This window comes from Manis javanica, chromosome 10, assembly GCF_040802235.1.
Source record: "Manis javanica isolate MJ-LG chromosome 10, MJ_LKY, whole genome shotgun sequence".
In the NCBI taxonomy this organism is placed as follows: Eukaryota; Metazoa; Chordata; class Mammalia; order Pholidota; family Manidae; genus Manis; species Manis javanica.
In genome coordinates, this window is record NC_133165.1 from 104560794 (window position 1) to 104574190 (window position 13397).

Consider the following 13397-nt stretch of genomic DNA (forward strand, 5'->3'; position numbering starts at 1 on the left):
ACCCAGGAGAAGTTAAAGAGTAGCCCATACTCAAGGTCAGCAGTAGGACAAACAGGAGTTTCCCAGTTTTAAGGTCTCTCAGTAGGAACAGCTTTGTGTTCACAAGCCCATAAGAGAAATCCTTTCTTTCGGGCAGGTCTGTGAACCCTAACAGACTCTGGTGGGGAAAACGGAGAAACCTTCTGATTTGACTTCAGTTGATGATAACACCCCTCCGGTTCTAATCAGGTTGGAAAGGCTGATTGTTAAGGGGGAAAAGTGCATCCCTGACTGGACAGGGCCCTGGATTCCTTAGGGAAGAGACCGTGCCTTCCCCCATTTTATCATCAGCATTGGGCACAAAGTAGGTTTTTATTAACTGCTTAATAAATGAATAGTTAAGCAAACTAATAAATCCACTCTCTCCTATTACTTTCCTCTTCTTCATTCTGTTTCCTCCCTTTTTTCCTGCTTGCTTTTTCATTTAGAACTTTTTTCCAATTGTTGATTTTTTTTTTTATGAAATGTATCTGCTTGTCCTACTGTATGAGCTCCTTGCCCCTCACGGGGTGGTGGTCTCCAGTTACCTTCCCTCACCAACTGGAAATGTGCCTGCAACATAGTAGAACAAAATTCAGAATTATTGACTTACTAGTGAAATTAACCAGTAGAGACTAAAATTCCTCAAATGGGATCAGTTGTATAAATCCAGAAAGTTGAAGTCATTCTGTTAGTATACTTTAAGTGTAATTTTTCTTCTTTGTAGGGTTTTTAATGTTACTAAGAAAATTTGATTTTAAAAGTTGTTAGCCACTCTGATGGTAATTGCTTTTGAAATGTTTGACCTGAAGATATTCTTCATTTTGATTAGTTGAAATTAATGTGTTTATATTCATTCCTACTTAATTACTTGACCTAGTAGGTGGCATTCTGTTTTCTCCAATGTCAATGAAGGTACCATTGGATACAACCAACGGAACAGAATTGATACACTCATGTATCTACTGGCATATCCACAAAAACCCATGGTTAAAACGAAGACTATAGAGTTGATAGAATTTGAGAAACTGCCAGCTGGGCAAAATGCAACAGTTGCTGTGATGAGTTACAGTGGCTATGATATTGAAGATGCTCTTGTTTTAAACAAGGCCTCCTTGGACAGAGGTGAGTGAATTTTCAGAGCTCCAACAGGGAAGGTGCTTTGTTCAGAATTAGATACAGGGATGATCAGTTAAAATGTCACTCGGTATCAAAATGTTAATGTCAGTTTCAAGTGATTTGAATTTTATAATATATAATATATAAGAATAAGGTGGTTATGTTTTGGGTTGATCTTTTTTAAATGAATATTATATACTTACATAGGTTGACCTTTTTAAATGAATATTATATACTTACATAATTCTATTAAATGCATTACTAAAGAATCTTTTTTTCTTTGTTATTTTACTTTATTGGTGACGAGACAGTTCTTCAATAGGAAACATAAGAATCTGTTTATTTTCTGGCAGAAATTACAATAAATGAAATATATTTTTAAAATATATCTAGTTACATATTCAACAGCAAACTGTTTAAGATGGCAGTAGCAATATCTGTATGTAAAAGGCTATTTTTGTGTTTTAACTATGTATCTCACCCGATAATGCCATACCTATTTGTTAGCAAAATGATAAAGGTGATAAACACACATATACAAACCCTGGCCTTAGTTTTTACGCTTTTCTTCCCCAATTTTTGATGGTTTACTTTCACCGGTCACCAGTTTGTGGTTTGTTAGCCATCACCTGGTCTGAAGTCTGACTTCTCTCTTCATAATCTGTATTTCTCTTTTTCCTCTCTGGCATACCCACTCTGCTTTCTCCTTCACTCTTTGTAGTTGCTAGGCAGCCATAATAGTACTCCTAGACATGTGTCTTTGGCATTAATGTTGGCTGCACTTAATTTATGCCTCTTTTTTTCCTCCAAGTGACAACAGCCATGCTTTAAAACTAGATGTTTTCCTTTCTGATTAACTGGTAACCTTAATGTGGAAATCTGAAGACTTAGTGATATCTGTCAGAAACTGCAACACAATTTAATGATCTAAGTTTACTGTCCTCTAGCTTTAAGTTATCACCTGTGAATAAAATGTCCATTTACACTTAGAAGAAAACACTTCTTGATTTCATGCAGTTCAGATTCACACTGCACTCCAGCATGTTGCTGTTAATGGCCATTGTACAGAATTTTAAGATCATGTAATGTTTCCAGAGCAGCTGGCTCTCTGAGCTGAGTTTGTTATGGCCATACACAATTTACCAGGAGGCATAATGATCAAGACCTTTCTCAGAGACACACAAACGTCTTCATCTACCATCCAATTATAAAAATGTGTTGTTTCATTGCATAGTCACCTTTATATCTAAAATATTATATTAGAGCACTGAAATTTTATTTAGAAATCCACTTTTTCCTAATTGATTTCCTAAACTCACATTCTTAGATTTCCTGAAAGAGTTATGCTTTTGGTGAAGAATCATAAGTGAAGAATTTTACAACTGTGCATTTGTTTAATCAGCAATAGGTGGCATTTAATTCTGAGACATTTTCCAACTTAAGTGGACTCCAACATGGCTCAGTATATCCTAGAGGGATTAGAGAGAGAGTCCAGTTTAAAATAACTGCTTGGTTAAAGGGGGAAAAAGAAAAAAATGCAGGCACAGAATCTTGGGAAATAATATTTAGTGTTGAAGAATTAACAGCTCTTTTGGGCATCTCTGCAACTAATGACTCTTCTGGGGAATTCAGGGGTTGAGGTTTTGCTACATCTAAAAGTTTTCTGCTTATTTTATTTTTCTTAATGTGTAGGTTGTGAGTTGGGATCAGGACTTTTCCCTCATCCGCTAGATAAATGTGATCTAAAAATGTTTTTAAAGTAAACTTTTATCTTCAGGGCAGAGGCAAACTATCTCTCCCATTGAAATAATTTGATTGTTTCTTCTTATTCTTTCTTCTCTCTAGAAAAAAACTACATTTTTTTTTTGTTTGCTTGTTTGGGACTTCCTTTAAATGCTAAAATCAGTAAAAAGAACTTCCCAGAGAAAGTTAGCAGAAGTTATATACTAAAAGGATGTCCAGAAAGAATCCTAGCTGATCTTGACTTGTTCTGTCTCAGTTCTGCCACCTATTTGCTGGGGGACCTTGGCCATTAATTTCTCTGGACCTCACTCATAGCACCTGTAAGGTAGAGGGATTAAGCCACATGATGTCTGAGGCCCTTTCCAGTTCTTACATTCTGGGGCTCTTTGCTCCAGAGGAATCGGTGACTCTTCATTTTCTCTCACCTTCCTCCAACACGCAAGGTGTATTCCATGCCCAAAAAATGGTTGTCGATTTTTTTTTTTTTAGAGATTCCAGTGTTCACACGGAGAGTGGGTAGACTATCAGATTGTCATTTGGGTTGGGCATCCCAGATTATCCAAGAGTAGAGCAGTTTGGTTGGTTGTTTTTTGGTTGGTGGGGGTGGGTGGTGGAGAGGTTATTGCGTGACACAAATCTCTGTTTTTCTCATGGGTTCGTATTATTGGTGGTTCCAATAACCACTTTGGTTTCTTTTCAGGATTTGGGCGTTGCCTTGTTTATAAAAATGCTAAATGTACATTGAAACGATATACCAATCAGACTTTTGATAAAGTGATGGGGCCGATGTTGGATGCTGCTACAAGGAAACCCATCTGGCGGCATGAAATTTTAGATGCGGATGGTATTTGTTCTCCAGGTAGAAGCCTTAAAAATTTTTTTCATCATGAATATTCAGTGATATTTTGGAATATTTGGTAAACAGGACAGACAAAATAACAAGGTATAAAACCACTCTCTTAACTCAACCAGTGTGGTTATTTGATGAATTTCCTTCCAGGCTGTTTTTCTAGGCATATGTTTTCACATAGCCATAATCTATTCTAGTTTTACTTTTTAGTTATGACTTTGAATCACAGAAAAGTCACTCTAAGGAAATATTTAGAATAAGGTTGTCTCCCTGCATCTGCACTGCTGTTTCATCATGTATGCAGTCAGCTTAGAGACCGACTTTATTAGAACCTGCTTACCCTAAAATGTGTGACCCCATGGTAATTTCAGACTTGTCATGGATTTTGTTGATGTAAGCCACAGCCCCTGCCCTTACGAGTCTTACTAGTGTGGGAGACTAACATTGATCAAAGGATCACACACAGATATATGCCAAGTGGTAACCAGGTTAAGGAGTCATTTAGGAGCTGTGAGGCCATTTATAGCATGAGGATTTAACCTAGTCATCAAGATGGAGGTAGCCTTCCCTGAGGAAGTGAGCTGAGCTCTGAGTTAACTGATGAAAAGAAGAGGGGAGTGTTCTAAGCAGTGGGACCGGCCTGCGCAGGGGTCCTGCGGCTTGATAGTTAAGGAACCTAAAAGAAGGCCAGTGTGGCTAAAAGGGAGAGAGTGTAGGGGAGCCTGGTGAATGTGAGCCTAGAGAGAAAGGAGCGGGGGGGAAGATTGGGGCCAGTCACAAGGTCTTACAACCACATTACTGCTTTCATTATGATCATAAAAGCAATGATGCAATCAGACATGCATTTTGAAATGATCATTCTGATGGCAACGTGGAGAAAAGAGTAGAAAGGAGCCGAGCTGGAGGGAGACCAAGTGACAGCTCTTGAGGCAGACCAGGCGGCAAGGGCTGTGGCGAGGTGGAGGGAAGGGCTGGGCTCAGGTGGTGGTTAGGAGGGGAGGTCCACATGGCCTTGTCCCAGAGGCTGCGTGGGTGATAAGTGCTGTGTCCCCTGAAGTGTCCAAGCTGCACGGTGCGTGGCTCCCCTCCTTCTTGCTTCCTTTGTTTCTTGGAGAATTTCTCTGGCTCTTAACTGAGGTCATGTGGCTGGGAAGGTGAGTGGTGTGGCAGTGCTGTAACAGCTGTCTGTGAGCTTGCTGTGCGAAGATGCAAAGCAGAGGGGAGAAGAGCAGGAAAATCAAAGAAATAGCTTTATTTTCTCACTGCCCAAGTTAAGCTGGTGGTAACTTATTACTGCTTAGAGTAACTATGAATAAAAACAGAGCTCCATCCTGTTCTGACACACTGAGATATAAAATGTTGTGACCTACTGATACGTTTCTCTTGTTGATGTGGTCCCGAAGTCAGTTTCTTAATTTTATACACACGGTGATCTTAATCTGTGATGTTTTTCAAGTGGGCTTGCAGATTTAGAAACAAGCCCTGATGAATTCAAATTCCTGCTGTATGGCCTCTTTCTTTTCTTCCATGTCTGGATTTCATGGGCCACGTCTAACCACATAGTTTTATGCCCAGTAATCTTTGCATTCCACACAGATGGTCAGGATTTGTCTAACACCCTTCTCTCTTTCTTAGGTGAGAAAGTAGAAAACAAGCAAGTGCTTGTAAATAAGTCCATGCCCACAGTAACTCAGATTCCCTTGGAGGGAAGTAATGTGCCGCAGCAACCCCAGTACAAAGATGTGCCCATCACGTATGTAATGGCTGTGCCTTGGGAATACGTACATTCAAAGAAAGAAGGGGCAAACAGGGAAAGTTAGCTCTTGGAGGGCTAGAGAACTAGGAATAGCAATTTGGGGTGCTAGTACTTGTCCTGAAGAGACCATGGTATAGAATATGAAACTGGTCTGTGCAATCATACAGACCTTCTCACCTGGGTTTGAGTTGTGGGTCAAATAAGCAGAGGTTCTGGGCAGAGGGAACAGCAAGATGAAGGGCAGGTGGGCATAAAAGCAGCTGGGTTTGGAGGAGCACCTTCTTGGGCTTAGGTAATGGAATAGTTGGGAATTCCTGTGGTAGAGGGTGACGTGTTCAGACTTATTTTAGAAAAAGTAGCACAAAGCAAAGCGTGGCATCCCTGCTATACTAGGATATAGCTGGGTTATTGTACTGTGAGGTGTATTATCTTCATAGATAAAGTGATGAAACTCTCTTGGCCTCGGTTTTTTCATCTGTAAAATGAAAGAGTTATACTAATCTCCAAATTTCCTCTGAGTTCTAAAATACAATGAAATACAAAATATAGTGAGATGAGACATGAGCCAGTGATAGTAACCACACTGTGATACAAAAGTAAAACTACAAGTAACCAGATGTTTAATCTAGTCAAGGTGAACTAGTTAACTAAGTTCGTGAGGTGGCTATGGGGGTAGGGTGATATCAGAAAATGGAGCTCCTGAGCTGCGAAAGGCAGTTGAACAAACCCATTGTTGAGACTGTTCTGTGCCAGCCACTGTGCCACTTGTGCCGGAGATACGGAGCTGAAAGAAACCACAAGCCATGCCTGCAAGGAGCCACATTAGTTGACAAGGACCTACGTAAAAAAGAAGTGCGATAAATACCATGATCATGATAGCTTAACTGAGAACTTGCCCTGCATCAGTTACTGTTCTGGGCATTTTACAGTAGTTAACTCAGTCCACCACCCCATGAGCTAGGTTCTCATAGTAGCCACGTTTGAAAGACATGGAAACTGAGGCACAGAGAGGGCAAGTAACGTACCAGCGTCACACAGCTACAAGTGGCAGAGCCAGGACTTGAACTCACAGTGTGGCTTCAGAGTCCCCTCCTGACCCCTACCTGCAGCAGCCTTGAGGGTGCTGTGAGCAGAAGCACAGAGGAGACTGTGGGGGCGGGCTCAGAACCTCACACTGATCCACCACACGGAAAGCTATTTAGAAAAGCCTTGGAATCACAAAGGGTGTGAAGTTGGTGGGTGTTCTTCCTGTCGTGAGGGAGGATGTCTCTTCCTCTTCAAAGCATGTCCGTCCTCCTGGGTTCTTCCCTTGATCCACTCCTTTAGAGAGCTTACTCTGTCATTTTCTGTCTCTCATATTTTCAACCTGTTTTCTATTGATTCCTTCCCCACAGGGTAGAAAATGTGCTCAAATATTTCTTATTTTTAAAAGAAAGTAAAACCTTTTTCTGCACTCTGTGGCTTCTAGCTACCGCTCTGCTTCTCCAGCCCCAAGCTCCTCAGCAGAGTGGTCTGCAGTCTGTTCCGCTTCTTCCCTTCCACGGGCTCCCTAAGCCCCCTGAACCTCCAGCCTCCCCGCTTCATCCCGCCCAAATGGCTCTGGAAGAGGTCACCAAAGACAGCCTATTCATTCACTTTACTCAAGAACTATTTTTTTGAACATTGACTGTATGCTAGGAACTCATCTAGGTGCATGGGATAGCTCAGTGAGCTACAGAGGTAGAAAACCCTGCCCTGGTGGAGCCCACTAGGCACTTTCACAGTGAGGAAAGACAGGTGGTAAATAGCAAAACCCACAGGTGTCAGACTGGCCAAGTGCAGTGGACTCTTCAGTCCTGATTTTGCAGGCTGAGGCTTTATATCTTTTGTGCACTGAGTAGCCCTAGCACCTGGTACAGCACCTAGCACATGGTGGGTAATAAGTCTGTAGTTATAAATGGGTGGATATACTTCGTAAAAAGTTTCTAGAGCATTTGATACCAGTGACCCATCTTCCCTGCCTTTGGGACACCGCTTTCCCCTGGCCCTCATTCTCTGTGATTCCCTCCTGCCTGGCTGCAGGGACCAGATCCCAGCCAGTGACTCTCTGCATATGTCTGGATGAGCTCCCATGCTCCCAGCATGCCAGTCACTCTTTTTGCTGATGGCTCCCAGATAAACATTTGCCCAGGTCCAGCTCCGTATCAGTACTTGGACAGCTTTAAGGGGCCCCAAACCCAGACCAAAACCAACTACCTCCCCACCCTTACCCAGCCCCAGCAGGTCCCTCTCCTGGCAAATGACCCCACCATCCAGCCAGTCTCACCTGCCGCACAAACCTGGCAACAGAATCCGTCCTTTCACCTCTGCACATGCCAGTTCAGCAACTCCTCTAGTTTCCACCTCCTTAGCTCTGTCCTCACCATTTTGTCCATGATGGGTGTTGCTGAGTTCCAGCCCTCCCCCTGCCAGACTCTTCAGTTATCAATAACTGTGTTCTGCCTCCAGTTTTGCGCCTCTCCATATCTCTCATGCTCTCTCTCTGTTACTACCGGAGTGATTTATTTTTCTAAATTACTCACTTGGTCATATTACTCTCTTGAATAAATAAAATAAAACTTGAGTAGATTGAGTAAAACTCTCAATGACTGTTACCTGTGGGATAAAGGCCAAATGAAATAGTAATACACGCAAGACTGCCCGTAACCCTTGGCTCTAGCCTTACTCTTGTACACTGGGCCCCATATTTCTAGTGAAGTGTCTCTTACACTCCAGAATGTGCCGCCTAACTTGAGGCTTCCATGTGTTTGCCCATGTACTCCCTTTGCCTGAGTGCCCTTCCCGTCGGCAGGTCTCAGCTCCAGGGTCACCTCCTCTCTGAAGCAGACCGATCACCTGCCCCTTGCCGCCGCCTCTGTCTCCCCCAGCCACCAGCAGGATTGACTGTTGTCTCCCCTGAGTCTTCCCTATTCTCCATACCATTGATCTTTACTGCATTTATGTTTCTCTTCTTTTTAGGGGGCAGGAACCATGTCTTCTTAATCTTTATATATCCAGAGCTTTGTATATACAAGGAGCTGACACAAAGTGGACTTTTAGTAACAGCTGTTGTATGACTAACAGACACAAGAAGGGCCAAACTGTGAAAATATTAATGGGAAAGACAAGTAGATAAAAGTAATTGTTAAAAACTTAAAAAATTGTTAAGAACTTGAAATTGAGTCTGACAGGCTTCAGCCCAAATTCCGGTCCCAGTTCGTGTGAGTCGAGTGTCCTAGACAAGTTCTTAATCTCGTCTTGTCTATAAGAGAGAACAACAGTATATAAATAATATGTGTAGTGAAGGTTACATTGCATTATGCCTGCCTCATAATGGGTGTTTAGTATAAATGTTGGCCATTTTCAGTTAGGACCGGGAAAGGGAAATTGTAACATTTGAATTTAAGGTTGAAAAATGAAAGTAATTTTTCAGAGCCCAAAATAGGAATGTCTCTGGAAGGTATTAAATAAAATATGGCCTGTGGGTAATAGGTTCACAAAGGGCAATTTGAAAACTCTGCTTTAGTAACTTTCTCTTAACATCAGCTACAAAGGGGCAACGGATTCATATATTGAAAAAGTGATGATATCTTCAAATGCTGAAGATGCTTTTTTGATCAAAATGCTGCTGAGACAGACGAGGCGTCCAGAAATTGGAGATAAATTCAGCAGTCGTCATGGGCAGAAAGGTAAATTTTTTCATTTTCAACTTACTTATAAAACTGAATGTACTATTTACTAATATTAACCACATATATAAGAAATATTTTACAACTTCTCCTGTTAAAAACTTAGTATGTTTGAAAGATTACTACCCAGTCATCAAAACTGTTCTTTTTTTTTTTTGTATTTCTGAGAATAACCTGTTTAGTTTTAATGGCTTTTAAAAATGCACAAGGTTGCTTATGCTATTTATTTTGTTCTCCTGCAACTGCTCAGCCTAAAGTTATCATAAATTCATTCTAGATGATCTGCCTACTGAAATGCAGGTAGCTGTTCAAAAAATAAATAGTAATACCTACTTTTTACAAAAAGTACATATTAAAATACTGTATGTTCTATTGGATCATAGTATGTCAGCACTAAAGGATATCTCAGAATTATCTGCCCCTTCATTTAACAGGTGAGGAAGTTGGGACGCCGCATGTTCAGCCCCCCAGGGGTACCCAGCTGGCTGGTTGCCGAGCTGGTGTTAGAGCCCAGGTCTCCTGACTCCAGTGCTTTGTCCGCTGCACAGCGGATCCTCTCCTAGACTGCGTTTCTCCATCTGATCCCATTGGCCAGCCTCACTCTTTTTCCTTCATGGTTATTTCTAAGTTTTTATCCATATGTAGTTTTTTTGTCTTTTTTTTTTTTTTTTTTTTACCTTCAAGAATCATAGCATTGTATCACTACTGATTAATTAATTTTCAGTAGGGTGTCTTTTAGTCAACATACCTGGCATTTAAAAGTGAAAAGTTTGTCCTAGAGTTTATATTTTGGCTCTGTCCGCCACTTACTAGTTTAAAAACAACAGCAGCTAATAATTCTGTAGCACTCCCTATGTGCCTGGCAGTGTTCTCCGCATTTTACATATACTCGTCCCTTTGTGTCTCACCCAGTCCTGGGAAGTAGGTACCAATATTGTCTGCATTTTCGAGATGAGAAAACAGGGACGCAGAGAGATTGGTGGCTTGTCCAAAGTCCTCAGTTGGTGACAGAACTGGTTTTTGGGCCCTGGCATCCTGACCCCACAGTCCATGCTTTTAACTAAGACTTCCGCCGTCCTGACTGTTAAGCAGTTAGTGTTGTGCCTGAGTGTGCTACGACTATCAAGTGATAGCAAGGATCAACACTGGCTCTTTTTTTTCCCCACATCCACAACATTTATTTTTTAACATTGGCTCTTATTCATTCTGTTTTTCAATCTTGAATCTCACCTTTGCATTTAAGTTAGTTATGTGATATCGTCCTGTTTTTAAATGGTTGGTTTGAAGCTAGCTGCACTGTGTGTTCTTGCTGATTGTGTTTATTTTCTAAGCAAGTATATCATATATTACAGTTTGTTTAGTCAAATGAATCTAGCCTTAGTTTTTATTCCATCAGTAAAACTGTTTCAGACTAAGGTACTATTTCATCAGAAGCCATTTTAAGTTCAGATGACTGAAACAAGATTATTTTACCCTGATAGTAGTTTGTAGTAAAGAATTGATTCCATCTATAAATGTGAATTTGTCACCTCTACTTCATGAGATTCTAACTCTCAATACTTTTTGAGTGTTTGTAAACATATCTTGAGGTTCTAGTGTTTTCTACTGCTAATCAGTGAAAATCCAGTTCTTTATATTGAAACTATTTCTCTTCTCTTAGTCTAGACAGTTTCTGAGGTGCACTCCTAAGTCACTGTGGAGCAACAGGCATTCTTGTTTACAGCCTCTTATTTTACTTGACCTATTACCTGGCTAAGAGCAAAGCTTGATATTCCTCTTACAAAATGTTGACATTGGAAGCTCTACAAGAATGCATTCTGTAAGAGAACTCCTCCATTACAAAGCAGTTTACAAACCTTATATATCCCAAATCCTTGTACTTTATTCCATCAGGGTATTATGCAAAGAGTTGAAGGCTGGCACACATTTCCATGATTTTCACTGTTCTAACTCCACTGAATTTCTTGAGGACAAGGACCATGACCTTACATTCTCATAAAGCCTGATAGAACCTTTGTCATGGTAGATATTTAATAGATAGTTTATAATGGTTGAATATATGAATGAATTGAAGGTAAAGGAGAATAAAAGAGATATTCTCTACTCTTGATGGATTGATCTTATTCAGGTTTTAATCTATGCATTATATGTGAGTGTATGTGTATGTAATATAGACAAAGCAGTACTTTTGAAGGTAAAGAACATGTTTGATGGGTAAGCTCCTACAAATACGGACTTCTACATAAAATGTCAGGAAGTCTTTGTGCTACAGCATTTTTTCAAACTGTTAATATGGTAGGGATAATGTTCATTGACAGACGTGGTTTCCAACTTGCAGTGATCTGAAGCATAGCAGATTTGGGAGATCTGTGCAGTCTTGGGGAGTTTAATTGTACATCTCTATATGAAACTGAGAGAAGTCCTCAAGGGCCCAGTTGACCTTTCACTTGTAGTGAAGAGTTTATCTTGCTAGTTTTCCTTTTCCAGATGGCTTTTAATCCAAGGGTAAAATCCTTCTGATTAGCCTAGATTCCCTTGATAGTCGCTTCTCTGACAGCTTCATCAGAATAATTGAAAAGATTGGGGAAAAATAAGCAAACAAATGAAAGATAGTGCAAGCTGTAAGAGTTATGGATGAAAAGATGTAGAACCCTTAACTGAACATAATTTTTATTTCTTTTAAGTATAATTTTTTTTTGTCAAATAACCTGTACTCATGGTTTAAAAACATCAAGTAGTATAAAAATGGGGTTTTTGTCCTGAAAAACATCAGTCCCCACCTTTCTTCCAATTCTACTTTCCAGAGGCAATTTCTTCTTATATTTACCTACTATTCTTAAACAGCTATATATTCATTCATCCATTTTAGGTACTACCTACTGATTTCCTACTATGATAGACAGGAGGACCCAGCATTTTGCTACCTCTCTTTCCCATTTCCCACCTCCATTCCTTGTGTAGATTTATCATAATTTGGGGTAAGATTGCATTATAAGTGAACATGTAAATGTTCACTTCCCAACCAAGTAATTGTTTATTGCATTTCCTTTGTTATATAACTTCACTTTTTCAGAAGTTAATACCTCATTTAAAAAATTTGCTTAATTTTCTTTATTCCTATCACCATTCTTTTATTTCATCAATAGCCTGGAAACACAATTTTCCCCGTCATCAGTGGTCTGTTAGGACCACGTTCCCCCCGAGAAGATCTCCTCTAGAGCACCCCATCTCCTCCTGTTCCACCTGCTGTGGTTATTCTCTGATCCAGAGCTTCCCAGCCAGTGCCGTGAGCAGCCTCATCTTTTGTTCCCTAGAAATGTTTTCCAAAAAGGTTGAGAAGTAATGATTTCCTTTATTTGTGGAGTCTAACAACAAAGCAAAACTGAAGGAACAAAACAACAGCAGACTTGCAGACTCCAAGAAGGGACTAGGGTTACCAGAGGGGAGGGGTGGGGAGGGCGGGTGGGGAGGGAGGGAGAAGGGGATTGAGGGGCATTATGATCAGCACACACAATGTAGGGGGTTCTCGGGGAAGGCAGTGTAGCACAGAGAAGACACAAGTCGTGACTATAGCATCTTAACTATGCTGATGGACAGTGAGTGCAATGGGGTGTGGGGGGTGGACTTGATAATACGGGTGAATGTAGTAACCACAACGTTGCTCATGTGAAACCTTCATAAGATTGTCTATCAATGATACCATAATAAAAAAAAAGGTGGGGAAGTACTATGTGTTAGTTTGCTGTAGTAAAGTGCCACTGACCGGGTGGCTTAAACAACAGAAATTTATTTTTTTATGGTTGTGGAGGTCAGGGTGTCAGCAGGCCTGGTCTCTCCTGAAGCCTCCTCCTCCCTTGGCTGCGGGCATTCGCTCTCTTCTCGTGTTCTCACACGGCCTTTCCTCTGTGTGCCTGTGTTCTGGTCTCTCCCTCTTCGTATAAGCACACCAGTCATATTGGATTAGGGCCTCCTCTGTGAGCTCATTTAACCTTAATTACCTCCTTAATGACCCTATCCCCATGCAGGGTCACATTCGGAGGTGTCTTGGGGGTTAAGGACTTCATACAGTCCATAACACACTGTAAGCCTGCTGAATGGTGGTCATTTATGAGGTTCCGTTGAAGGCCTTGTCTCTTGGCTCCCCGCCCGCCGCAGTGGAATGTGCTCATTAGATAGCTGAGAAAAGATGCATGAGAGGTAAATG

General features: G+C 40.9%; 1 protein-coding gene across 6 annotated transcripts in view; it reads left to right on the forward strand.

The window, feature by feature from the left end:
* The window catches only part of POLR3B (RNA polymerase III subunit B), a 142991-nt gene that overhangs the window by 73968 nt on the left and 55626 nt on the right, over positions 1-13397 (forward strand). For 5 of the 6 annotated variants that reach the window (XR_012121562.1, XM_073213782.1, XM_073213780.1 and 2 more), the window contains 4 exons: positions 934-1143; positions 3581-3739; positions 5366-5483; positions 9051-9193. Coding sequence is in view for 5 of the 6 variants with exons in the window: in XM_073213782.1 (XP_073069883.1) it covers positions 934-1143; positions 3581-3739; positions 5366-5483; positions 9051-9193 (630 nt within the window). In the remaining variant the exon portion in view is untranslated. Of the gene's footprint in view, positions 1-933; positions 1144-3580; positions 3740-5365; positions 5484-9050; positions 9194-9627; positions 12620-13397 lie in introns of those variants that run through there. The other variant, XM_073213784.1, reaches the window with a different exon arrangement.